The sequence below is a fragment of the Micropterus salmoides genome, unplaced genomic scaffold, assembly GCF_014851395.1.
Source record: "Micropterus salmoides isolate LMB-PRFRI ecotype aquatic unplaced genomic scaffold, ASM1485139v1 Ms_hic_scaffold_17, whole genome shotgun sequence".
Classification (NCBI taxonomy): domain Eukaryota; kingdom Metazoa; phylum Chordata; class Actinopteri; order Centrarchiformes; family Centrarchidae; genus Micropterus; species Micropterus salmoides.
In genome coordinates, this window is record NW_024040817.1 from 7,970,524 (window position 1) to 7,997,750 (window position 27,227).

The following is a 27,227-nucleotide window of genomic DNA, read 5'->3' on the forward strand; positions in this document are numbered from 1 at the left end:
TCTTCATTGGCTTCCAATTGGTTTTAGAGTGCATTTAAAAATTTTAACCATTACTTACAGAGCCTTCCATGGTCAAGCTCCCTCTTACATCCAGGATCTACTGCACACACACACTTCTGGTCGGTCTATGAGGTCTTCAGGCCAAGACCTTTTAACTGTTCCCAGAATTCGTCTTAAAACAAGAGGCGATCGGGCTTTCTGTGGTGGCTCCAAGGCTCTGGAACTCTCTTCCTTTAGCCTTGAGAGCCTCGGACTCTGTGGAAAACTTCTAAAAAACACCTCAAGACACATCTTTTTAGACAAGCATTTAACTAGCCATATCATTTTGTATTTTGTGTTGTTTTTATATTATTCTATTTATTACTGTGAAGCACTTTGTGACCCCTCTTGTCTGGTGAAAGGTGCTATGTAAATAAAGTTTACCTACTTCTCTTTTGTACTGATGAACTGTAGGATGTTAATTCATTCAACCTTTATTTGTACTAGAGACCATTGAGGTGACCCTCATTTATAGTACAATGACATTGGGTCACAAGTCTCCTCATCAAATAGTGTCCACCTTGTGCAAAGTGCCATTTTAGTCTTAAGTGCTGAGAATTCATGAAATTTACTCCTACTTTCAAACTTTTGTATAAAAGCAAGTTATCAAATTTCTTTCTTGCTCCCCAGTTATTTAAGACAGCTCCAGAGGTCTCTCAGGTGGTTAGGAGTTGCCCGTAAGGGCTTGTGATGGCACTGTGGAGACAGAGATATGAGCAATTCTTTCAGGAGAGGTATATTTCTCAATTATTTGACGAGGCGCAGTTAATTATACAGTATTGTTTGGGCTGAGCAGTCAGCGAGTTGGTGAGGGACATCATCTCACCACTGACTTTACACAGCAATGCGTTTTCAGCTGAATTGAAGGTGGTGATGAAAGTTTGTTTCTTTGCCACAGCTGATGATTGCAGGCCATCACAACCATCCATACAGTCACGTTTCATCGACTTCCTAACAACATTCCTCATAATCCAAACTAAATTCATGCAAATAGCCGGATTCCCAGGAGTAGTATGTGCAATTAATGGCACTCATGTAAAGATCAACCTTTTTTTATATTTCATATCCAATGTATTTCTAATAATGTATTCTCTTAAAAAATATTTATTGTCAAATGTCTGTTGAATATAAACTCCTCTTAGGAATTTCTCCATTCAATATGAATTTATCTGAGAATTTTTCCTAAATAAGGAAATCTATTCAGGGATTGGTTCTTGCCTATGTCGTCATCCAAAATCCCATTTGCGGCACAGCAAAGTGTCGTGAATCAGCACTAAGAATGAGACTTAAGATTTAGTCCTACACAATTAGGATTGAGATACTTGACAACTAACTTTTATGCGCAGTTTTGAGCCAAGAATTATTTACTCTTAATTCATACGAGTGTTCTTATGAGTAATTCTGAGAAGCTTGATAAATACAGTTATTTCCATAATAAGTTCCCCTGCTTGATGGTTTACCTTTTGTGTTGTTCTTATTCTGTGCTCAGGACACAAACGCCTGGTACCTGATAGTTTCAGGTAATCTAGGTTACCTAGAATACCTCAGTACGATTATCTTGTTAATCTGAATTAATCTGAAACTGTACAAAACTACAAGATGACCACAAACCACCACACGTTTTCTGAAAAGTAATTCTTTTATTAATATTTTACAATCCTTTATTAATGGTTATGTCATTATTTACTTTTTCAGCGCCACTTTGCAAGTGTCATTATTCCATGCTGTCTGACGACAACAACAACAACAACAAATAAACAAAAAACAAAGGAGAGGTTTGAAGAATGAGAGTCTATACAACACTTTTGTCAAGGGGCAGAGAGAGATTCACATTTCGGCTCTCAGATTGACCTCTCATCCCTTCCTCTTGTCAACAAAAAAAAAAAAGTAAACAAAAAAGGTTAAAAGCAGGACTGTCAGTCAAGTGAATAAGTGAAGAGTCGTCTGTGGGTCGGTCTGTTTGGCTATAAAAACACCCCACACTCCTGTTGAAAAGTTTCAAAACTTTAAAAAGAACAGGGGTCCTCATTCTCCTCTAGGTCTCAAAATGCTTTCCCCATCTCTGAAAAATAATATACAATGTACTACAATTAATCCAACAAATACAAAATATAAAGATGGTCTCTCTTCCCGGCGCTGCTCCAAACATTGGAGGACAATATTTGTATTTTAGAAAAGCGTTTTGTGAAATGGAAAGGGCCACTGGCAGGTAAAGAGAGGGAAAACGCTTCTGAGATTCCCAAATGATTAATGGAAATTACTATTTTGGTACGAATCTGATTATTTAGTTGCTGTTGTGCTGTGGCGGAAGCTGCTGGCGGATACATTTCCTCATTAAATGATCTATCAAATACTTCCTGAGAAATAAAGGAAATATCTACCTGGCATGAAGAGAGGAGGTGAGAGCTGGCCGGCTGAGAGAGACATGAAGAAAGGAAAGTGTTTTGGTTATAACAAAATAACAACTCTGCAGTGTGTTGGCAGCAGAGCTCAGGATGCAGGGTGTTGGAAAAGCTAAAATCATGACTTGTTGGTAGTGAGAACTGGGCAGTGTGTGTGTTTCTTGTCGGCCCAGTCGGCTTATTCGAACCCGTCAGTGTGTAAACGTGGAGCAGAGAGCTGGAGGACAGAGATGTGGGCAGCAGTGCTGGTGTTGCTCAGTTTGTGCTCTTCAGCACAGAGAGGAGGAGGGAGAGAGAGAGAGAGAGAAAGGAAGGCTGGTGGGAGACTAACAAACTGTCCGTACAGCTGCTGGTAGCATCCAACACCCACAACGCTCACTGCTGGAGCTTTGTGTTAAATCAGTTCACAAAAAATACATTTCTCATTTACCTCTGGTGCTTTCTAGTCATGCAGAATGTTCTGCTTTTATTTGTCAAGGTTTAAGATACAAGGAGATTTTCAGTAGCTAGCTAAGACATGTCTGCAGCAGCATGACAAGCTGGAGATGTTATTTGTACCACTAGATTAAGAAAGGAATAGTTTTGGTTTAATGAGAAGGAGATACATACGACTTATGTCTGTAAGGTAACGATAAAGCAACAGCCAGCAGCTGGTTAGCTTAGCTCAGCAAAAAGACTGGAAACTGGGGCAGGGGGGGGAATCACGTTTGTTCAAAAACCAAACTGTAAAAACAACAATTTGTGGTTTTACAGGAAGTTATGTTTGAGCCAATTTTTTAGACCAGGAGCCTTTAAGGTCACCAGGTAAGCACGAAGTTACTGCTCTCAACTCAACCATAACCCCCGGTATAACCTCATGTCGATGTTTTTAAAATTTAGTTTTTGTACGGATTAAACAAACGGTGTATAAACGTGTTAACTTGTGAAGCTAATTTGGTTACCTTTGGCCAAAGCCAGGCTAGCCTCCGTTTTCACTCTTAAAGCTAAGCTGAGCTGACGGCAGCAGCTTCCTAATGAACGTGCAGATATGGGAGTGGTATAAATCTCATCACCAAAATGTCACCAAAGACAATGTTGCTATAAATATGTATTTATGGAAAAGCAAATAAAGCCAACGTTACTTATGAGAGTAGCCCTCCTTCATAAAACTGAATTAGTGTAAATAAAACAAGCCCCTGAAACAGCTGCCCCTGACTACTTTAAGAATCGCCAGGAAGTGAAGTAAAGACTCCAAACATTTGCAGACTTCTGGATATAAAATTAGCCATCCACACGGTTGTATATTAACTGGCTATTTTGCTGGTTGCTAGTGTTCTGTGTAGCCACTCTCAACACAGAGGAGCTGAATGAATTCAGTTTGAAATACAGGCAAATAAAAAAAACTGTACCACTATATGCATGACTAGTTTTCACCAGAGAAAGATGAGAAAAATATAATTGTTTTTTGTGTAATTTGAGTGAGCTGACCTTTGAATTTAAAGAAAGGTGAACCACTGAGCCACAGAAACTCGAGGGCCAAACTCAAAAATTTTAGCTTAAATTCTGAATATATACATATTCGTATTTTCCCCGAGTATAATCCCTTTCCTCTATAACGGTTTCCAAACCAAACTGTGATATAACACTGCCCACCAGGTAAAAGACAGTTACTACCAACACCTCGCTGGCTGTGTTGTCACACTCCTCCACTGTGGCTAGATGGGAGTAGGCAGGGCAGGATATTTTTAGACCGGCTGGTGGATTCACAAAATGAACTTCACTTTTACCACTTCACAAGAATACAACAACAGGACCTCTGAAAGACACAGAAGTGCGAGAGAGGCCTGTGGTGCCGCCTACGACGAATATTTACCCACATTTGGCTGGTGGTGGTGTTCATTGTCCACCCTGGTGTAACGGACAGTCGGGTCGGTGTTACGTCTACGACCGTCAGGTTAGGTCAAGGCAGAAGCTCCGCACACCAGAGGCAGGTTTACAGGTCGAAGGGTCGGTCTGTAAGAGCTTATCAGTATTCAGGCGATTAAGTGCGACAAGCCCATGTTGAAGCAGCAGCAGGGCACATTATTTAACATATTTAGCTCCTGTTTCCTGGTAGATGAGTTCATATTAACCAGCCAGCAGGGAGGCGAAATTTGATCATGTTTTTTAACCTGAGTCTTGCACCAAACATTCAGTTTGTGTACGATTTCTTTAGAGGTGAAACTCAAAACACTTTGGCCTTTTACACTACAAGAACTTAACGACCCGGACATTAAGATGTAGCCAGTGTCACAGGCTCGGCTTTTGTTTCCTTTGTGCTCCCACCACTTGGAAGCAAACCTAAATTTCCGGTACTAAATCCAGGTTGAGGTAATCTCAGGTGGAAGGAACGTAACAACTGGTTTGCATCACGGCAAAAACTACAATTAATAACAGAGAACGTGTTCAGACTGCAGGGAAGTTCAGGAGATATTCTGATTCTGACGTGTATTTGTTCTGGAGCCGGTCTCCATGAATCCTAACCTACTCCATGTGGGGCGTCTTCTATTATTTATGTAAATGCAAAAGACATTTTCCATCGTCCATTCTGCTACTGGGAAAAAAGGACAAAAATTATGATATCTGTGCAGATATTGAAGCGGTATTGCATTTTCAATGATGTACACTATGTTGCCAGTTTATTAGGTACACCTAATGCAGTCCAATTAACAGTCCTGCACTAAATCCTCCCATCACGAAGGTTATAATGATCATAAAGCTGAATAAAAGCTGAATCTGAAACAGTTTCAACAAAATTGTACATTATAAGATTTGTGTTGGGAGGATTTATTGCAGGACTGTTGTATTTAACTAATAAACTGGCATCCAAGACCTAGACCTTAGGGGTTCTTACAGGTTCAGGTTATGGTAACCTCCAGATCCGGGTCGTTGAGTTCCTTGCTGATCTTGAGTCAGTTCATATTTCCTCCTTTATCTAGCCTTCTCGCTGGATTTACAAAACTAAATTTACAATTCTCATCCGATTCCTGCCCTGCTACTGCATCGCTGCTCCATACTACAAATTTGGGAAAAACACTGATGCAACACACATTTAGTGTGTGTGGTTGTGGGTTGAAGCTTCTACACTTGCTACCTTTTTAGGTTTTCCTGTTTAGAAAGTGGACAGAGCCTGTACTGTATGATAAACCAATTATCTTTGGTTCTTAAGAAGCTAATATAAGCGCAAGGTTTTAAAGCCAAAATAACAGGATAACACAGAGGAGAAAAGCACATGATAGTCTGAATATGTTGTGGGATTTTTGTGTCTTATCTGCCCAAATAAATCAAAGTCTTGTTGTTTTAAAGAGTTCCAGTTCAGGAATATATGGAAATAAAAGGCCTGATGATATAGGGATGGAAAGGAGGAGGAGGAAGAGGAAGAGGAAAAGGAGGAGAAGGGATGACAGAGTGGGAGGAGTAATCACTGGTGAGGATGATGATGTTGGAAGGGTCAGAGGGAGGTTTTTCAAATGTGTATTTGCAAACCAGCTTGCCCCCCTCCAGCCCGATCAACTCCTTCCCCCAACGAGCTGAGATCAGATCCAGGAATGTCAGCAGCTTTCTTCATTTGTTTGTTGTCTATCCATCTGTCCCTCCAACACTTCCTAAGCCGTCCGTTCGTCTTCGTCTTGTCTTTCTTGCTGTGGGTCACTGAAGGTCTCGGTCTTCCAGGTAACGGTACTCAAACGTGAAGCCCTCCTTTTTCCGCTGGCCCCATTTCTCATAGTCAAAGTAAATGTACGTTCCCTGAAAAAAACATGTAATGCATAAAACATTTAAAGACAGAGCAATGATGACCTGGCTTCCTGACAATAAAACCCTGCACTAGGAAAAGGTTTTATTGCATGAATAAATACATCCCAGCAAAATTCTGGACCTTCACAGCCAATCACAGGGCTTCATGTGACAGGGCTCCGGACCAATTATCTGTCAAGTGCAACTAAATTTTGTTCTTGGTCGCACTGGAGCACCTAAAATTTCGCTAAAGCAGAGAAGGGGCACTGGATTTATAGTACTGCGGTGATTGGCCGCTGATAACTATGGCATTTCACATTTATACTTGTGCGTTGGTGTTGTTGTCTGTGTCGCTCTGCATTTACGCCACTAAAACGCTAGCTGGCGGTGAGGTTTCTATGTTCTACTGGGTTGACTTCTGGTGGCCAAGCTGGCTAACTTCTGGTTTAGCCCTCTGCTAACTTGAATTGAGATTAAATAATAATTGCGCGGCTCTTTCCAAATGTTACCGACAGAATGGATCAAATTCGGATAGTGAAACGAGTCATTTTGTGGGGGTTGTGATGTTCAAAATAAAGTATCTACTGCTTTACAGCCACTTGTTTGGCTTCAAAGCAGAGTCCACTCCTGGGATCAATAACAGTTCTTTCGGGTCTGCATCGCAGCGAGGTATCCGAGAGCAGCACACACTTTTGAATCATTTGATTTTTTTGAATGTTTGTTTCACTTCTGCACTTTTTAAGTTTTGTTTTACAATAATGAGAATAATTTGGCAATTTTTTTTGTTTGTGCTGTGATTCAAATAAAGACAAACAATCATTTACATAACTATCAATGTGTATGGGAAATGACAGAAAGTTAGAATATACTGTTATTGCACTAAAAGGGCTGTGAAAAATGGTGATGCACCAGCGCAACCAATGCAAAAAATTTAGTCTGGAGCCCTGAGTTGATCTACCACTATTAGGAGCATACTGCTAGCTGGACAACAGAAATACGCTAAAAAATTTACCTGCTAAGAATCATCATTTCATCCACTGTGGTTGCTTAGTAGTGAGTTAACTGTGACTCTATGACACACAAATCAAGTATGTTTTGGAAACCTGTTATGAGATTTTCATAATGAACACAAATGGATGGAAATCAACGGCTCCCTAGAGCTGTAGAAAAACCTCAGCAGTATGGTTTTGCAAAACGGTTAGAGAGTCAAGTGTGAGGGCCTTGAAGTAAAAAGGCTAAAACGCAGGTGTAGGCCTACAAACTTTCTCCACAAGAAGTCAAAGATGTGAAGCTGACCTGCTCAAACTCATCAGTGATGGTCTTGGGTTCTTCATGCCTCTGAAACCACATCATGTACTTTGTGTGGAACCTCCATGACTGCTTCTTCAAGGCTTTGGCTGCCAGATACTGGGCCTTGGTGCCCTGCAGAAAAGACAAAAAGAGGTAAGAGATAAAAGCATGGATTTAATTAGCAGAAATACAGCATGGTGGCAAAATACAGTTTTGGTTCTGGTCTGGACTTAAAAGAGATCACCAATTTTGTGAATCTTCAAGTAGCAGTTTCCTACATGTCCCAGAATACCTTTCAGAGTCCCAAAGCAGGGACCTAAATCAACTACTCCTAATCAAACACAGGTGTAAACTAAAGATGGCAGCCAACTGCTTTTTGATCATTTCAGAGTCTGAATGATTCTGCGTTTTAATCAAATCCATTTCATTCTGAAGCTGCTCTCTCTTTTGAAAGATCCTCCCCTTTGATTTAGACCAAACCCTGACATTTACTGCATATCTTTTTGATCCTCGAATCACTTTAAACTCTGCACTAACAGATAAGAACATGATCTACATTTGGCCAGTTATCTACAGAACAAAGACACTTTTTGCTTTGATATCACGATTTAGACACACGTCCTACCTCCAGGTAGTAAAAGATGAAGAAGAGGGTTTCCGTGGAAAGCCTCTGGTAAAACTCTACAGTGTCAGAGTGGGGCGGTGGCATCTGGTGGTGGAAAGGCAGGGTGGGGCTGGGGTTCCTCATCAGGTACTGCCTGTAATATCCAACACAGAGTGTTAGTGGAACAAAACTAGATGAAGGAAGGTATTTATTATAGAAGTGAAAAAACTAGAAAAAAAGCATCACATCAAACAGACTGCTTCGGGTTGGGGTCTGCATTTATTTAGTGTGCTAATAGGGATGTAAATGAATGGGACTAATCTGTGACATTCAGGGAGATTTTTAAACACGTGCACAGTCAATCAATGATAATCAAACGTTAACTGTGACATCTCTTCACACAGCCCCCTCTGCAGTAGTACTCCCCAAGACCTGGAGACTGACTTTCCTCTTTAACATTGTATTTTTGCTGGATTCAAGAGTAGAACATGGAACATGTAAAAATTTTAAGATCAGGATAATGAGACCTTAATGCTAATAAATACATTTTAACAACGTGTGATGAGATCTCGTGCCACTTCGTGAGATTAAAAACGTAACGATATGTCTTGTCAAGAGAAAAAAATGATAGCGCATACATGCTCTGTTTGGGAGCTGTACTCTCATCCTAACGTACAGTCCCAAACAGGGTCGTGTCTGTCAGCCGGTCTGAAGGGGATACTACCTTACTGAATGTGCTGAAAGTTCAGGAGATTATAACTGAATTCAAATGAAACAATTTATCATTAAGGTGATTAACAAGAGACACAAAAGAGGAGGGATGACTAAATCATGACTGCATGTGAGTTGATTCAGCAGGGGTGATATTACATGAGAAAAGTTGATCTACAGGAGAAACATTAAGTAACACAGAATGCCTGAGAGCTGCACTGCGTTATTTTTTTATAATTTGAGTTGTCACCTGCCACCTGAATAATGTGTTTCCGTTCACATAAATAAAAACATTTCCACCATAAAGTGGTGCAAACAAATTCACCAGAATGCGGATAATTAAGTTTTTAATGCTCAAGATTTTCATGTAATTTGGCATCGAACATTTGTTAAAAAAATAATGATAAAATCTTGATCTCGTGAACCAAATATCGTGTCTCGTCTCGTTAGCGGTCTCGTCACACCCCTAATTTTAACTCTTAAAGTATGGGAAATGTTTATTACAGTAAGCACAATAACGTAGAGAGCTAAACATTTCAGGCTGTATTCTCAAGTGTTTTAAAAATCATCATCATGGGTAGTGATCCTGCAGTGTTATGATGTGACCTGTGAATCACGATTGTCAGTATAAATAGAAAAATTACAAAATATGGTTTAATAAATGGGATATAAAACAACCAGTGTCACCACTCTGCCTCAAATCTGAAGTAAAACTGAATAATTAGCTTTTCTAAAGCCTCTCATGAACAAAGAGGTTTTTGATGAACCACTTTGTGGACCAATTAACTAATCCATTAGTCAGACTGATCGACAGATTCACCTATCTGATCGTAGGAAAATCTGCCCAGATGAACTTTTCCCATCCGAACCACGTATTTTTAGATCAGTGGTAAACACAGTTTGTCCTCTCTGTTTCCATTAGGCTGTTGCAACGTTAGCCAGGTCAGTGCCCACCAAGAATAATCAGCATGTCCCACTAACAGGCAGAAGGTTTCAGACTGATTACACTCTAATCACTAATATGCTTACTTTGATTACATAAACTCAAATAAGGTGGAAATTACTGTATGTGGCTGTAAGCACAAAAATAACTGTGTCCTGGAAATTAATTATAGATATAAAGAAACACTGTCACTCAACTGTCGACATCACAATCTTGTTTTAAACACTGAGGATGAAATGCAGGCTCTTTGTGTGTGTGTTTGTGTGTCACTCTCCTCCTCTGACTGGAAAACACAACAGGTACTGTTGGACAAGAGGGTTTGAGTGTTTGGATTTAAATGTCAATTGTACCTGTGTGGGCTGACAGCGCTGTAGATACAAAACCAGTATAATCTGTTCTCTAATTGTGAGTGCAGCGTGTGTGTGTGTGTGTGTGCGTGCTCGCACACATTGTGTTTGTGTGTGAAGGCATGCTACATTACTGTTTACCGGAATATCTGAAAGTACTAATCACATATCACATATAGTGATGTGATTTTCATTATGTCTCATGCTTCAATTCCACATAATTCTTTGTGTGCTGCAGCTGATTCATTCTGTGGTTCTCTGATTTAAATTGGATGACAAAGATTAAAAGCTTTGGCAAACGATTCAAAAATCAAATGGTGAAGTTTTTTTAAGGATGCCTCTTAACTCAGATAAATCACTGGGGCTCATTTGTTTGACTTGTACTTATTTTCACAGATTAACAAGTAGAAGATCAGTGTAAACAGATTTATTAACTCGATTTTTTGTTATATTATCTGCAAGAAATTAAACCTATAACTAGGGCTGGGCAATATGGCCAAAAATGTTATCACAAATAAATTCATACCATTTGATTCTGATAAATGTCAAATCATATTTTCTTTCAAGTTTAAAGGCTGATTTTTGCTCCTGACTGAAAATTGAAGGAACCAGATGGTTAATAGTGGTTTTAAACTTTGACACTTGATGTCAAACAGTGGATCACTTAACAAATCTGAGGTAGAACATTAAAAACTTTTTTCTAATTTGTTTGTGATTTATTGACGATATATTTAACATTTATTATGTTATTATTGAGGAAAATCACATTGCAATAATTCTCTTCTTCTATTGTTTTTTTGCCCAGCCCTACCTATAATTGTTTACACCAACTAAAAGTTTAACTCTCACTAACAAAAAGGGAAGAGACAAAAACTGTTATTTAAAAATGTTTAAGTGGAGCAAAACGCTCCGTTTTTCAAAATATGAGATATTGTTATAGATTAACCAGTGGTAACTTATTAATGCATCAATAAAAAACATCCACTTTATATAATAACAAGCAACAGCTATTGATTGTTGTAAAGAGAATTTAAGCAAATAGAAAAATAGAAAAAATAGAAAAGTATACCTCTGATATACAGGTGCTGGTCATATAATTAGAATATCATCAATTCAAAAAGTGAAACTTGTATAATGTATACATTCATTCCACTAATGAAAAATTTGAATATTGTGAAAAGGTTCAATATTGAAGACACCTGGTGCCACACTTTGATCAGCTAATAAACTCAAAACACCTGTAAAGGCCTTTAAATGGTCTCTCAGTCTGGTTCTGTAGGCTACACAATCATGGGGAAGACTGCTGACTTGACAGCTGTCCAAAAGACGACCATTGACACCTTGCACAAGGAGGGCAAGACACAAAAGGTCATTGCTAAAGAGGCTGGCTGTTCACAGAGCTCTGTGTCCAAGCACATTAATAGAGAGGCGAAGGGAAGGAAAAGATGTTGTAGAAAAAAGTGTACAAGCAATAGGGATAACCACACCCTGGAGAGGATTGTGAAACAAAACCCATTCAAAAATGTGGGGGAGATTCACAGAGAGTGGACTGCAGCTGGAGTCAGTGCTTCAAGAACCACCACGCACAGACGTATGCAAGACATGGGTTTCAGCTGTCACATTCCTTGTGTCAAGCCACTCTTGAACAAGACACTGCGTCAGAAGCGTCTCGCCTGGGCTAAAGACAAAAAGGACTGGACTGCTGCTGAGTGGTCCAAAGTTATGTTCTCTGATGAAAGTAAATTTTACATTTCCTTTGGAAATCAAGGTCCCAGAGTCTGGGGGAAGAGGCACAGAATCCACGTTGCTTGAAGTCCAGTGTGAAGTTTCCACAGTCAGTGATGGTTTGGGGTGCTATGTCATCTGCTGGTGTTGGTCCACTGTGTTTTCTGACGTCCAAGGTCAACGCAGCCGCCGTCTACCAGGAAGTTTTAGAGCACTTCATGTTTCCTGCTGCTGACCAACTTTATGGAGATGCAGATTTCATTTTCCAGAAGGACTTGGCACCTGCACACAGTGCCAAAGCTACCAGTACCTGGTTTAAGGACCATGGCATCCCTGTTCTTAATTGGCCAGCAAACTCGCCTGACCTTAACCCTGTAGAAAATCTATGGGGTATTGTGAAGAGGAAGATGCGATACGCCAGACCCAACAATGCAGAAGAGCTGAAGGCCACTATCAGAGCAACCTGGGCTCTCATAACACCTGATCAGTGTCACAGACTGATCGACTCCATGCCACTCCATGGGATTTTCATTAGTTGTCAGTTTTAATCATCACAATTAATTGAAATAAACATTTGAAATATATCAGTCTCTGTGTAATGAATGAATATAATATCCAAGTTTCACTTTTTGAATGGAATTACTAAAATAAACTTTTTGATGATATTCTAATTATACGACCAGCACCTGTACATTACCTACCCTATTTTAAGTACACTTCGCAAATATTTCTTTGCTACTTTTACTTAAATAAAACATTGAATGCATGTCTGACAGTTGCAGCAACCAGCATGAAGGTTTGTTACCGTGTAGAGGAAAATACAAACATTTCACTGCACCTGATCCTCTCGGAGTCGGACGGGTGGGGCATGTGCGACCACGCCGCCTCCTCCATGGCTTGTTGGTAGAGCTGGTCTTTGGACACGGGAACCGGCCCCAGCGGGCAGACCCCCAATGACGGGGGGATGCTGACCTCTGACAGCGAGGGCTGAGGTGCTGTCGGGGGGCCCGAGGGGGCCGTAGTGCTGCTGGGGAAGATGTCTGAAGGGACGCAGGAGACAGAGAATAAAAGTTAAAATGGAGATTTACGACAAAACAGCAACAGAGGGCGAAGGATATTGAGGATGTAGGGGAGTGAAAGAGGATGTGCAGAAGGGGGAGGGATTCAGGATTTGAAGTCAGAGAGACAAAGAGACAGAAGTTGAGTCAGGGCTGATAATACCATCAGCAGTTTTTGTTCAGAGGAGGCTGAGAGTGGGAGGTGAGATGACATTTTGTTCCATTAAACTACAGCTTTTCTATTTCTGCTCTGTGGCAACCCTCTATCTCCTTGTATTAAGGTACATGTGTGTGTGTGAGAGTGTGTCAGTGTGTGTGTTACCTGGGGTGAGGTGCAGGGAGGGCATGTCTCCCTCCATCCCTGAGCGGAGTGCTGCTCGCTCGGCCATGGACTTCAGGCTGCTCAGAGGCTCCTGGGGCTGATGTGGACAGACAAGGAGACTCATGGGAAAACAGATTCTGCCGGACGTGTGCGCATAGTTTCCGTACCTTGCCCCTACAGATAATGTGTTAACGTTGTCATGAAAATAACTTTGGCGTCATTTTTTGTTTGTTTACTCCAACAGCAAACAATGATTTTTAGACAATATTGTGCTTCCAGCCTTTTGTGGTTTGGGAGGAGCCTTTCCTGTTTCAACATGACAATTTTCCAGCGCACAAAGCCAGCTACATAAAGAAATGTTTTCCCAGAGTTGGTGTGGAGGAGCTTGACCCTTGGTCCCGACCTCAACCTCATCCAACACCTGGATAGGCTATGTGCCAGGCACCTTCGCCCAAGATCAGTGCTGGACCTCAGTCATGCTCTTGTGTCAAAACATGAAGTGTTAAGAGTCTTAAAACATCTCCAGACTAGAGTTCACATGTGACAAATTCAGTTGATTAGCCATGATATAAAAAGGAACAATCTTTATTGTGTGTGAAATGATTTTTTTAAAATGAACTCTGTAACACAATGAAGTATAACACGATTGATTTTATGATTTATTGATGATGTTACTGCCGTTTCATCACTGCATAATGAGGAACTATACGTCTGATCTCAAATGTTTCCTCAGAGAGGTCGACTTAAAGAGACTGAAGCTGTGGAACAAACACACGATGTTCTGTATGCTTAGGGTAATCAGTTCAATGTTGTTGTTTTTTCCATTATTCTCAAATACACAGTCACAATGATTTCGCTGATTGCAGAATTAATTCAATCACAGTGAAAGCAGAAACTGTTTTGAGTGTCTTTGCTGCAAATTAATAGTCTGTGGAACGCTTCATGGTGTCTACAAAAATGCCTCAAATTAAAAGATGAATAAATCCCTGCTCACAAAAGTCCTGAGCTTCAATATAGTGAGATGTAGTGTGTGTGGTATTAAAATGTGGTTTGTGTCTGGATACGTAATTTGGATATAGAAAACAACATGTTAATGCAGGTGTAAATGCTTGCAGAGTGAATTGTGATCTGAATTTGAACAGATCACACTTGGAGGCCATCAGGCTAGCACTGTGATTAGATCTTAGCAAAATGGAATCTGTACACCGTGACCACGTTACATTGTCTGAGCCTTGAGGTAGTTCATGACAAAATGGAGACCCGTCCATTCACTTAGGGTATACTCTCACTATGCGATCCGTATCATGCCTGAGTACATTTAACCCCCAAGGTCCGGTTTGTTTGACCACTGTTATTGCTCCATGCCGTGTCAGGGCCCACTTGAAGAGGTGCCTCGACAATCCAGCTGTAATTTATCCTTATCAGTTAGGTTCTTTACATGCTTGCTAATAACTTTTTTTAAAGGTGCATCTCCACACCAACAGCTTTATGTTGTGTGCAGCGGTGTCCGAGAGAGACAGAGAGAGACAGAGAGAGCGAGAATATGTGTTCTGCATGCAGCTCTGCAATCAAATACGATTTTATGTAGCCAGGCCTAGTAAAAAAAAAAAAATAATCAAAAAATCAAAAACCAATATGTGGTGGTCGACGCTGGCACTGTGACAGGCCGCCACAACTAATCAATGTATGGGGAAACACTGGAGTGATGACGTAAACGCGCTAATAGGCGCAGAGTGAGCGCGCTGGCCAGCAGGGGAGTGGGGAGGGGGAACAATCGTGCCCAGGCATGGTATAAGGCAACCGGGCCTAGTGCGAGTACGCCCTTAGTGAAAGGACTTTTGTTTGAGCAAAGCATTTCTGCTTTTTGTTAAGTTGGATTCGTGTTAGGCCATATCTGATGGACGTTGGTGGAAGAATACCATGCTGGTTTGGCATATTGTTAATGTGCTCAATTTTGGTCGAGTGTTTTTTTACAGTGTGGTCAGACCAAGGTTTGGCCTTTTAATTAGTAGTATATGTTTGGCGTCTTATTCCACCTGGTAGTAATTTGGTAAGAAACACATGCTGGGGCTTTCAGGAGGGTAGCTGACTTTATCAGTAGTACTTGTACTTGCTGTTATTAAGTACCCCCCACAATTAGCTGCCTGAAGACTGGGGTTGAGGTAGGCAGGTAGGTAATAAATCTAATCCTACTCTAGCAGGGGTTTATGACTCATTGTTGTGGCTATTGTTTTGCATGGAATATTTTACATGTGGTTTTCTACACCGTTTCCTCTGAAATTAAAATATGGTCTCTCTAGTAGAAGATCTTGTGAAGTCTGCCTCTGAGGAGCTTTTTGAACAGTGCGCCGAAGATCAGCTTTTAAAGATCGCTAAGCATTATGACACTGAGGTTCCTGACAAATGTTTCAACACAGTTAAAACAACAAATAAAAACCCCAAAACCCCCAAAATTTCTGGACGTTGAAATACTGGTAACAACAACATGGGGTATGGAAGCTTCATCAAAACAGACAGAGCTTCTAAGGTTACACAAAGAACATGTTCTGATCGCAACGCGGACCAGATACAGATCCCATGTTCATATCAGGTGTAAATGCTCCTGTGTGTGTGCGTGTCGTCATATTCTCACCTTGATGACGTCGGAGGACTGTGAGTAGGACAGTGGCCCGTTCAGAAGGCTGCTGCCGCTCACTGTTTTGGCTTCGCTGTAGAAGGCTGGCGATGGGGAGCTCGACGACAAACTCAAAGACCCCAGTAAACTGGGACCAGTGTCCTTACTGCGCAGAGAAAGAGAGAGTTAAAAAAGGGCTGACAAAGTGGGCAACAGAGACCAAAATAAAATCAAAGAAGGGCGGAAAAGGATATTTGTTCATGCTTGAGGGATTTCAAGGTACTGTGTCTGTTTTTCAGAAGTTTAGATGTTCACTTCATATAATTCACATACATATAAACTTTATCCCAGTTAGTCCTGGTGACCTTAAGGATCACTTTTAGAAGGAGGACCTCACATAGTCTAAAAATTATTGCTATAAGTTTACAATTATATTTTAAAATTAGTGATCATAATAACTTCAAAGCTTTCTGTTATAAAAATGTTTTTTCCACCATTTCTATCATGAAATTTAAAATCCAGGAGGGAATTCAGAAAAATTTCTTCAAGCTGAATATTAACAAGTTCAGTTGAAATCAAGAAGCTGACATCGAACTTGTCCATTTATTTCAATTGTGCCATTTTTTCTATTTTTTTTAAGTCTTTTTCATCTATTTTCTCATAATTTTACATGAGCGGAAACGTATTCCATCATACTCACGGCTGATTGGCTGTGGAGGTCAGAGACGATGATTGGCTGCTTTGTGATTGGCTGGCACTGTTGAGGGCGGAGTCTGTTGTGCTGTCTGCTACCACAGCGCTGTAACCTGTAACGCAAAAAATTAAAACAGAGGAAAATACATGTTAAAAAATGCAATCTTTAGTTATAAACCTTGTAAAAAGAAATTCCTGGGTATCTGGAGGCCTCAGAAATCCACACCGTGCTGTGAAACTCTAAATTAGCATAATTAGTAAAAGCGACAACAACTTAGCAGTTAATGGCTATTAAGTCTGTGTTGTGTGTTTAGTAATGTGCCTACAACCTATAATAAAGCATTTGTAAGTAAACTGAACGACTCCTGTGGTTTCACTTTCTAAATAATGAACAGTGACTGATGTTATACTGAAGTGCTTTACAGTTGCTCATAGTGATGAATGTAAGTGCTTAAAACCAAGAAAGCTGAGCATCAATGTTGTGTGACAGTGTTGCATTGAAGGACACTTTATTACTTGCTTTGAATTGGATGGTGCGATTACTCATAAATGATCAGATACATTTAAAGTGGCGGTGCTACAGTTATAACACAAGATGACTGTGACAGCACCTGCACTTAAAGAACATCCTTGGGTGCTATTGCTTTGGTAATCACTTGCTGATGAACTCTTTGCAGCTAAAATGTCCACAGCAGTGCTCATTGTGGATTTTACACTTATTCTAAAAGACATTTCAATGCTTTTCCAGCTGCGAAAGGCATCTCGATGCTAGAAAAGCAGTGAGCATTGTTTGTCCACAGACATCAGATACTCACTAGAGCTACCATTCTGCTTCTGACGGCTCGGCGGCCTGACGGAAAGCGACGAGTTTCCTCCCATCACTCCGCCCCCTGCTGATCCAGAGCTGCCTACGCTGCTCCCGATGACTCCTACTCCGCTACCCGGCGCTAAACCTCCTACTGGGCTAAGTGACACTAGGGAAGACACCTGCACACCCGACTGACCAGAGCCAAAACCCAGAATCCCAGAGCCGATGCTGGTCACCACCGAAGCTGAGCCCAGCAGACCTCCTGTTGAGGACGTCGGCCCGCCGACTGTGATGCTTCCACTGCCGATGGAGCCCAACGTGCTGTTGGATGACGTGGTGCTGACGCCGCCCAGAGAACCCGGTAGACCGGAGCCGACCGCGCCTGAGGCAGCTGCCTGAGCATAGGGTGCAGGGGTGGAGCTGGACAGGAGGTTCGCCATGGTGCACAGGGACGCCGGCATCCCTGACAGGCCCAGGCCCCCGGACATTGGGCTGGTGGTGATGGAACTGGACATGCTGCCTTTCCCTAGAGAGAGGCCCAGGCTGAGGCCAAGACTGTTGGAGGTGGGCGGGGGCCCTGACAGAATCTGGGGCTGGCTGTTTGAAGTGAAGAGCCCGTGTGTGCTGGCGTTGGGGGGAGAAGGGGCAGAGGAGGCCTGGTGGCTGTTGGTGGAGGTGCTGGGGATGGAGATAGGAGCCGAGGAGGAGGAGCTCACTAAGTTTTTGGCCTGTGGTTGCTGTGCTGACGGGTGCGGCTGCTGCTGGGTGGCGTTGCTGTAGCTGCCTACGCAAGTGTTGGAGAGGAGACCCCCCGAGTTTCCGTGATGACTGTTGGCCCCAGAGCCGCTGCTTCCTCCTGCAGCAATGGTCGCCATAGAGACCAGTGAGGATGAGGTCAGTCCAGAGACGGAGGAAGAAGATGAGGAAGAGGAGGAGGAGGAAGAAGAAGATGAGGAAGAGGAAGAGGAACAGGATAACGAGGAAGAGGGGTTTCCGTTCTTCACAGGTGACTGGAAAAAATGTAGGAAGAAATTACAAAGTTTGTCAACAGTTAATTATACAGTTTGTTCAACTCTGTATGAAGCATTTAAAACAGCAGCACCGATGGCACTGAGATACAAGACAGCTTCTTTAACAGACCACAAGTTTTACTAATTAAAGGCTTTTAATCTGTTTTTTTTCTGTTATGAAGTTATCCAAACATCACAAAAAAAGAAATATGTAAGTCGCATGTGTAGTGCATAGTGTAAGTATGCAACAGGGTAAAAACGTTGATATCTATTGATACATTGAAGAATTTGAGTATATTATAGCCTTTTAGAGCTTTTATATTAAGAAATTTATTTTTATTATTGATTCATGTATTAATTATTTTTGATTAAATTATGAATTTCTCACTAAAATGTTAGGAAAAAAGCAAAAAAATGTCCATCACACATTTCCCTGTGCCCAAGGGGACAACTTCAAATAGCTTATTTGGTCCCAAACTCCCCCAAAATTTAATGCATGTTAAATTAAAACAGCTTGATTGCTTAGGTGCAGAATTTCTTGGAGCTTTCTGCGATCCTGGGTGTTACAGACATGATGTAGAAATGATCACTAAGAGGAACACCAACTTTCAGAGTCTTGAGACTCACCTGACTAACTTCACTGTCTGTTGAACGTCCCCTCTTCTTGTCATCTTCTGAGTTCTCCTGAAAAGCACAAATGAAGAACAACATTAAGCCACAGAGAAACACCAAGTTAAGGTTCATCATGCATTGAAGCTGTACCACAAGGCTGTGGGTGTAAAATAAGAAATAGACAAAACCAAAAGCAGCCAAATCTTCGTCATTTTACAATTATTCAAAAGAGCTTGTGACTAGAAGGTTAAAATCCCTAATGTTTGCCAACACAAGGAGGCTCAGTTCTTCTAAAGTGAACTCAAAGATCCAGAAAACTTTTCTTGGATAATTAAAAGTTAAACAATCACATTTCCCATGAATGATTGCAGCTTAGGCTATATCCCATCCCTTATATTTCCTTTCATGCTTTAGTATAACATGTCAGCAGCATTTAACAAAATCACGCCTTCTATTCAGACACATCAGACCTATAATAACTACCCTCACTACATACTGCACGTGGGCGGATAGGAAGAACAGATGATATAATGACAATAGAGCAGAACAATAAGGGCACTACATTAGCAAACACAAAAGCAATTATCTTACATTTATATTTTAGATACTGACCTGACTTGACTCAACATGAATGTAAGCTCAAGCTTCAGGAATTATCAATTATTAGTGACAAATTCAAAGTGCAATGAAGAAAAAACCTGAAAGATTGTTTGCTTTTGGTGGAGAAGCAACATTAATTAATTAATGCCAACAATTATTTTATCGCAAGTTAACGCAGTTTTTATTATTATTATTATTTTGAAAGTCCCTTGCTCACTGGCTCTGAATACATATACAGTCAAACCATGGGTCACAGGAGGAGTGGGATATTGATCAGCCTCACAGACCCAAACACGCAGTGGAGGGAGGCTTCGGCAGACTACGCTGGATGCAGCGCGTGGGAGAAGTAGATAAACAAAAGCAAGACAAGCCATCAAATGCCATAGCGAAGTGGATAGCTACACACTGCACGCTGCATGCTGATTAGTAGTGGGGAAGATGTCGGTCTTAGGAAAGTTCTTAAAATTGCAACGTAGTCGCTTGGCCCCGTGGGTTCTCTCAGGTAAACAGAAGGGGAGACAAGCGCTCCGTGAGTAAATGGCAGGCGCTCTACGGAGGGTAACCATGGCAACGGCTTATGTGCGCTACACATCTGTAGCCTATTTAACTTAGGTTAAAATTATAGTTCAGAAAAAAAACAACAAGAAAACTGGACTCTGATATTAACTTGTTTTAACAAGCTGTAAAAGAGAATGCTGGCAGTGGCAAATATCTTTGGTTTTATATTTGATTTGATTACATTAATGTTTAAGTTGAGATTTAAAATAAAAATAAATATTTTATTGCTACTGTGTAAAGGGAATACTGCTGCTAAAAAACACCTTATTTGTTTTAAGTGTTTGCAAACCACATGTTAAAAGTTAAAAGTGTGCAATACACTACTTTAGAATTCATTATTCAATTTTGTGCATAACAATCATGCGGTTAATCGCAAGAAAATCATGCGATCAAAAATTTTAATCGTTGCCCAGCACTACTATAATTGCATGAAAAACCTCTCAACTCCAATATAACCTTTTTCATACTCACTGAATCTTTGCAACTTCCATATGTTGCATGAATGTTATGAACATTAACACACTCAAAAAGCACCCTGACACTTTCATGAATTTTAAAGAAAGACTGGGGGTTCATTTACTGACAGCAAAAGGAAATGTTTTTTACCGTAGTGCAAGTGGCAGGTGAGGGGGGGATGGGTGAAGATGAGGTGGTGGAGGTGGGTGTGCTGCTGGAGTGCTGGAAGATCTCTTCCTCCAAGTGCAAGTTTCCCGGTGGTGAGGTGGCGACCAGCGTCTGAGCTGGAAGAGCACAGACATAGAGGTAGTTTAGCGGCAATTATTAGAAAAAAAACGGCATTAACATGACCACGTTTAGGGGATTTACAGTATTTACTACTGGTTTGGTGGGATTACATCTCTATACAGTTTAGGAGACTTTCACACTCAAAGCTAAAGTCTCGGCAATGATAATCGAGGTCCAATCTGAGTCCACAAGAACAACCAAACTGCCATTACTTTCTAAAGCTTTCAAAAAAATTTATTTAAAGACCAAATTAACCCATGCTCTTTTCTCTACTTACGGATCTCTTCCAGGTCCAGGTCGTCATATAGAAACTCATTTTCCTCAAAGTCTGGATCTTGTGACGAGTCTAGATAATACTCCACATCATCCTTTATAAACAAAGAACACAAGAGAAAGATAATAGCTGCATTCATTTTCATTTCAGAAAGAATCATTTATAAGCTACAATGTATTTTCGCTCAGTCAAAAGAAATATAAGTGATCTTTTCAGAAACTGTGCAAAACAACTCTGATTTCCCACAGAAAAAGAATTCTTGCAGTGTGACAGCAGCTATCCAATTATGAATCATACAAACATAAATGCTGTGCAGGTGAAACAAGAAAAAAGAAGGAGACACATAAACTTCTGTATCTATGTGTTCAGAAAACATCTAATTAAGTCCAGAAAAAGAAAACAGTCCAGTGGCTTTGTTTTATGAAGACTTGAGCGAACCTTGATCTTCCTGACGGCGTCCACCTGCACTGAGTCATTGTCCAGCATCCTCAGTATGGTCTCCAGCATCCGAATGTGGTGCCGATGTTTCTCAATAAACTTCTTCAGCTCTTCAATCCTGTCCTGCTTCTTCACAACAAGAATGGTGTCAGGTGGGGAGGAAAGAAGGAGAGAGATTTCTTGTCTTAGTTTCAGGTAACTTTCTGTTTTTTACAACGATATCAAGTAGCCATGTCTACGACCTCTAGCTTCCCACATGCAAACTGTTAAAGCAGCAGACAATTTTTATTTTATTTCCCAAAGATTTCTCTCTTTTGGCACAGAGAGTGGATTAAAGAGCCATCAAACAAGATCTCAGTGGAGACTTTTAATGTCTCTCATTGGTCTATATGTTGATTTAGAAGTCTTTCTACCCAGACAATGATAAAATAAAAAAAATAAAAAAAAGGTACACACGCATTTTAATTGCAATATTTGTTATATGTATAATAGTATATGTATAGAAATGTTAACAAAACTAAAAATGTAGTAAAACATGCAGAAGACAGGAAACACATGAAAGGTCCAGCAGCATGAGAGCAGGGGTTGCTGCTATATGTGCACTTTATGCATCATACAGCAGCACTTATGATTTTAATATTTAATTCTTCTCCAACTTCTCCAGTTAATTCATGCATGTTGTCAAACACTTTAGTGTCATATTTTGCATTTGCTTATTTCTATATTCATTTATACATACATTTTTGGATAAAACCTTAAAAACAGCAAACCGAGCACACGTGTCACTATGTGGCACTCTAGCTTAACTGATGGGATTATAAAACACTATAGCTGTTAAAACACACAGGCAGGAACACTTTAGATGTATGTTGTTTGGCTGCTGCTGGACTGCATTAGTGGAGGCAGCAGAGTGGAACATATTAATGTGTTTCATAACAATAGATATTAATGCTGCACAAGCACATGTCAGGAACATGAGTGCATGCACGCTACAAAGGCTAAATTAGAACTTTTAATGTGACTGTATGTCTGAAATTAAGTATTGAGGAATGGAGGTTAAGTATGGACCTGAATTAAATGTCTCTCTTAAATGGCGTTTAAAGGTTTTATAAGGCCCGTTTTAAACACTGGGGAGTGCAGTAAAAAACTAAAACAAAACAAAGGATCCAGTGACCAACCAACAAATGGTGTTTAAAAGCAAACACAAAAGAAATGGAGCAAATAAATAAACTATGTCAGCTAAAAACACCCCTCAGGGCAGCAGGAGTTCAGGAACTCCAATGAAATGCAGAAAAAAATATTTGGTTTCCCCTCTATGGAGTTGTAAACCAAAACAATTTTACTGTCTATAATTATTATTACCCTGTACGCAGGATAAGCGGTTGATGATGGATGAATAATTATTATTACTTTCATTTATTGGAAATTCCACTTTATCCATTTCTCATTGACAGATAAGTGGCATGCTTGAATGTCAATTGTATGTAAATGGCTACATTTATACAGTTATAGCCATACTCATACACTGATGGCACCAAGCTGCAGCATGCTGGTCAACCATGATACTGAATCTTATCATGGTTTGGTATCTTGCCCAGGAAAACTTAGACAAACAGGTGGAAGGGGGTTCCTGAGCAACAGCTTCCTCTGTATGTGTCAATATTTGTTCTTTTACGGTAATAATACTTCTGTGCATTAGGTGTGCTGTATAGCGTATCAGGTGATCCTGTATATCCGGGTAAACTACAAGGAAGTCATCTGCTCCTTCTTGTTATGTTTTAAGGTATAAAATAAAAAATTTAAAAAATGATGAAGTCTCTTGTGAAAAATCTGTTTAGTTTTTCCAGGTACAGCGTGTTGCATTCGTTTTCTGCAACACGCGAAAGATACAGACAGGCAACGGCGTCACTTTGTGTTGAAAAGTAGTGGGTACAAAAGGGCTCAGATTTGGGATGTGACAATACACTTAGTTCACGAGATGTGGCGATGCACCATACTTGTGTTACAAGATCGAGATGTGATGATACATTAACAGTATTTAATTGAAATCCTGAAAGCTGAAATAGATAAGTTGGGGGTTCTCCCCCAGAAAAGTTTGAGCATTAAACACTTAATTACCTGCATTGTGGTGACATTTCCTGTTCTGCCTTTCCTACATCAATGTATGATGAAAATGGTTTTATTTATGTAAAGAGAAACACAATTAGTAGTTGACAATTAGTCGACAATTTAAAATCTAGTAACACAGAATATAACGCAGTGCAGCTCTCAGGCATTCTGTGTTACTCTGTGTTCTCTTATGTAATATCATCCCTGCTGAATTAGCACACATGCAGGCATGATTTTGATCCTCCCTCCTCTTTTGTCGTGTCCACAGGGAGAGAACAGAAAATTTGGCCAAACAGAAACTGTGACAAGAAGTTGCTAAATATAACTTATTGACTGGTGCTGCACGTTCTGGGGGCATTTTATAACCAGTAGCTTGTTTATTCTTACTTAAAAATGCAAATAAACACTTCACAGAGCACTTTCATGGGTTCTTTCATGTTGCAAGCTATTTTTCAAAGCATTTTAACAAATCTTTCAAAAAGTGATGGTCCCCAGCTAAAACACACGACACGATGGCGACACGTTTTATCCTGTTGATGCTCTGAACAATTAGCTTAGCTTACATTACTGGTTAATAACAGCGGGCAAAGGTCTAAACTTAGCAATAGTAATTTTACTATTTCTGAGAGGACAGTTAACATTTTAAGTTAGCTTACTTCTGTCTTACATCAGCCTTTTTTTTTCCCCGACGAAACGCTCGTTCGCAGACTTTTACCGTCCTCACGTGCTCAGCTGTCAGACTAAGTAGTGTAACTGACCGGAAAAAAGACCCGCCCTACGCTGCCTCTGATTGGCTGCTGGGTTGAGGTATTAGGAGTGATTGGTTAGAAAGAGCCAGCTGTAAAGATGCAAAGCTCATGCTAGAGAGGAGAGGACTCGGTAAATAGGCCTAAACGACGTCACACTGTACGAGTAAATCGCCTGTGATGTAAAGCTTAAGCTCACGATGTAGGTGATAGTCACGACATAAGCGCTCACAGCCGGTCGGCCTTAGCAGCCCGTTGTAACTGTTGACATTAATCAATAAAGATTTCTTTGAATGATCCGAGGGAGGTAGAAGTTTGTTTATTAGCAATCATGCTAACAGGGCAGAAACGTGCTGCAGCGTCTAAAAAAACAAAAAACAAAAAAGAGAGGCGCTGTTGTATTTAGACCAGGGGGCTGGGAAGATGTGCAGAGAGGTAAACCTAGCTACGTTTTTTTTGTACAGATTTTTAACTTGATACCGAGTATTGTGTTGCCATCTACAGTCTATGGTTGCCATGGCACTTTCAGGCGCCGTTCACCACTTTACGCATGCGCTGTGAGAAAAAAAAAAAGGCACTGATCGTGGGGAATCCACTCGTTCAGCTTCAACTGTGCGAGAGCCTGACGACGGCCGACAAAAAATTCATCCGCCCCTACAGACTGTACACCGCACGGCAAACGACGCCTGAAAATCGGGTCAGAAACGGGCTGAAATCGTACAGTGTACAAATGCGCAGATCACGTAGGTGAACCCATCTTTGTTTCAACACGGCGACTTCCCCCCGAAAGGTGATGAGTTTGCATGCCTGCATGTAAGCAGAGGTGAAAATAGGAAGAAATGTTTACAGCTACCGACACTCTGGTTTTAGCCTGAAATGTGCTTCTGTGTTTGACATGCAGAGATATGATTTTTAATACTGTAGGTGTATGCCAGGATACTTGGACGTAATACAGACATGTGCATTAGGTGCCACTGCTGCATCTACCAAATCAGAAACTCTATAATAACAGACACTTGATTCACTAATGTAGAGTGAGCAGTGAATTCAGACGCTCAATCATTATCATTTCAGTGTTGCAGGACAGAAAGTAGTGTGTGTGCCATTTGTTCCATTACGGGAATATTTGAGAACACTCTATAATGGATAGATTTACACACAGTTGAGACGCTGAAATAGGATGGCGTGGTTGTAAATAGGGAGTGTGAATAATTTGTTTTTGCTCTGTGCCACCACATATCCTTTTCAACCAATCACTGTGTGTGTGTGTGTGTGTGTGTGTGTGTGATGCACGAGAGGTGTGGTAGCTAGCACAAAAACCTCTTAATTTTATCCTTGCACACAAATGTGTTCACGTTTATCTTCCCTACTGCATGTTGCATCCTAAACTGGCAACAAATCAGGACACAGTTTGGTTGTCTTGTCTTGTCTGACTAGTGTAAGATTTAAAATCAGACTAAAAACCAAAAAGGTAACAGGCATTTGAATACTGTCACCTCAGGAAACTAATAGCCAGTGCAGCATGTGACCCTTGTGGTGAATTATCCTCCAAAGAGAAATGATGGTTGGTCATTTTGGAGCCTGTGTGAAACCAGAGACCAGAAAGTCATATCAGCACTTCAGCGCTACATTTCTCAGAATATCTCCAGAGAAACATGGTCCTACGCTTTTGGCCAGCTGAACTAACTGCACAAGCAACAGACAAAAATAAGCCCCTCTGGGCCTCATTTATAAAAGCTACTTAAAAGAAATACAAGCCAATTACAGACAAAGTGATCTTCATGCCAAAAAGAATCAGCTGCAAATGTTTTCTGTGACACAGAGTGATTTTTCTGCAGGTATGAGGTGTGAACACCATCTGCAAGACCTGCTTGTTCTCATGTCCTTGATATGACAGCCTGGTCGTCGAGGACAAAGAGGATTTTCTATAAATGAGGCCCCTGGATAGGACTTTCAAAGGAAAGTGAGTGAGTGAAAAAGAAATGGACACAGAAGATAAATGAAGGACGCGCTATCTGACCTATTCACCAGAGAGGAGAGCGGGAGAAAGACTGACCGGGCGATTTGTGTCAGCTATAAACAGAGAGGAGAAAGCAGACAGAGAGTAAAGAAGAAGAAGAATGAATGGATCAGAGATGGGTACGGACTGACCTCCTTGTCTCCTTTCTTTTTTCTCGTCTGGACCGAAAGAGACTCCACTTCGCTCTCAAATTGGTCCACTTCCATGTTCAACGTGTCTATCGTATTCTGGAGGAAAGAGAGAGAGAGAAAAGTACAGTTCATTCACAAAGTAATATACCTTTAATACCACGGCTGAAGAGTGAAGATGCTGTTAAACTAACGGATTCATCTGAAACGATTAGTCGATTAATTTGCAACTATTATTATTAATGGAAGTGGCTGCTGGTTAATGAGGTTTTCAGGCTTTGTTATTGTGAATTTTTAAACTGTGGTTTGTCTTAATTTTGCTTTTGGTTCCACTTTTATCTCACTTTCAGTTCCAAGTTTTGTTAAAACAAAAACAGCAGCAAAGAGAAGTCACGTCTGGCTTATGCATTCAAATCAGTTTCTTATTTTTGAGGATGTGAATGACAAATTAGGACAATAGCAGAATCTGAGTCTTTGCAAGTTTGTTATTTAGGTTACTTTGAGACAATACTGTGTGTAAATGTTTATATCCTGTTTTCCTGTGTTGCTCTGTATGTAATGACATGCAAAACAAGGGTGATAATTTGACTAAGTTGATGTGTGAATTGGAGCTGATCATTAAAATCCTCAAAGGTTTGCACAACTTGAGTGACGCTAGTAGCAGAAGACCCATCAGTGG

The 27,227-nt window shown here is 40.6% G+C and overlaps 1 protein-coding gene across 3 annotated transcripts in view; it reads right to left on the reverse strand.

Moving 5' to 3' along the window:
* Positions 1–1,659: 1,659 nt before the first annotated feature.
* cnot3b (CCR4-NOT transcription complex, subunit 3b) overlaps positions 1,660–27,227 on the reverse strand; it is a 41,797-nt gene continuing 16,229 nt past the window's right edge. For 2 of the 3 annotated variants that reach the window (XM_038724548.1, XM_038724547.1), the window contains exons 7-19: positions 26,552–26,647; positions 21,546–21,674; positions 21,111–21,201; positions 20,696–20,829; positions 18,947–19,003; positions 17,317–18,319; positions 16,509–16,614; positions 15,827–15,974; positions 13,195–13,291; positions 12,653–12,854; positions 8,110–8,242; positions 7,491–7,616; positions 1,660–6,206 (exon numbers count right to left, since the gene is read on the reverse strand). In XM_038724548.1, coding sequence (XP_038580476.1) covers positions 6,108–6,206; positions 7,491–7,616; positions 8,110–8,242; positions 12,653–12,854; positions 13,195–13,291; positions 15,827–15,974; positions 16,509–16,614; positions 17,317–18,319; positions 18,947–19,003; positions 20,696–20,829; positions 21,111–21,201; positions 21,546–21,674; positions 26,552–26,647 — 2,421 coding nt within the window. In that variant the 3' untranslated portion in view covers positions 1,660–6,107. The remainder of the gene's footprint in view (positions 6,207–7,490; positions 7,617–8,109; positions 8,243–12,652; positions 12,855–13,194; positions 13,292–15,826; positions 15,975–16,508; positions 16,615–17,316; positions 18,320–18,946; positions 19,004–20,695; positions 20,830–21,110; positions 21,202–21,545; positions 21,675–26,551; positions 26,648–27,227) is intronic. The other variant, XM_038724549.1, reaches the window with a different exon arrangement.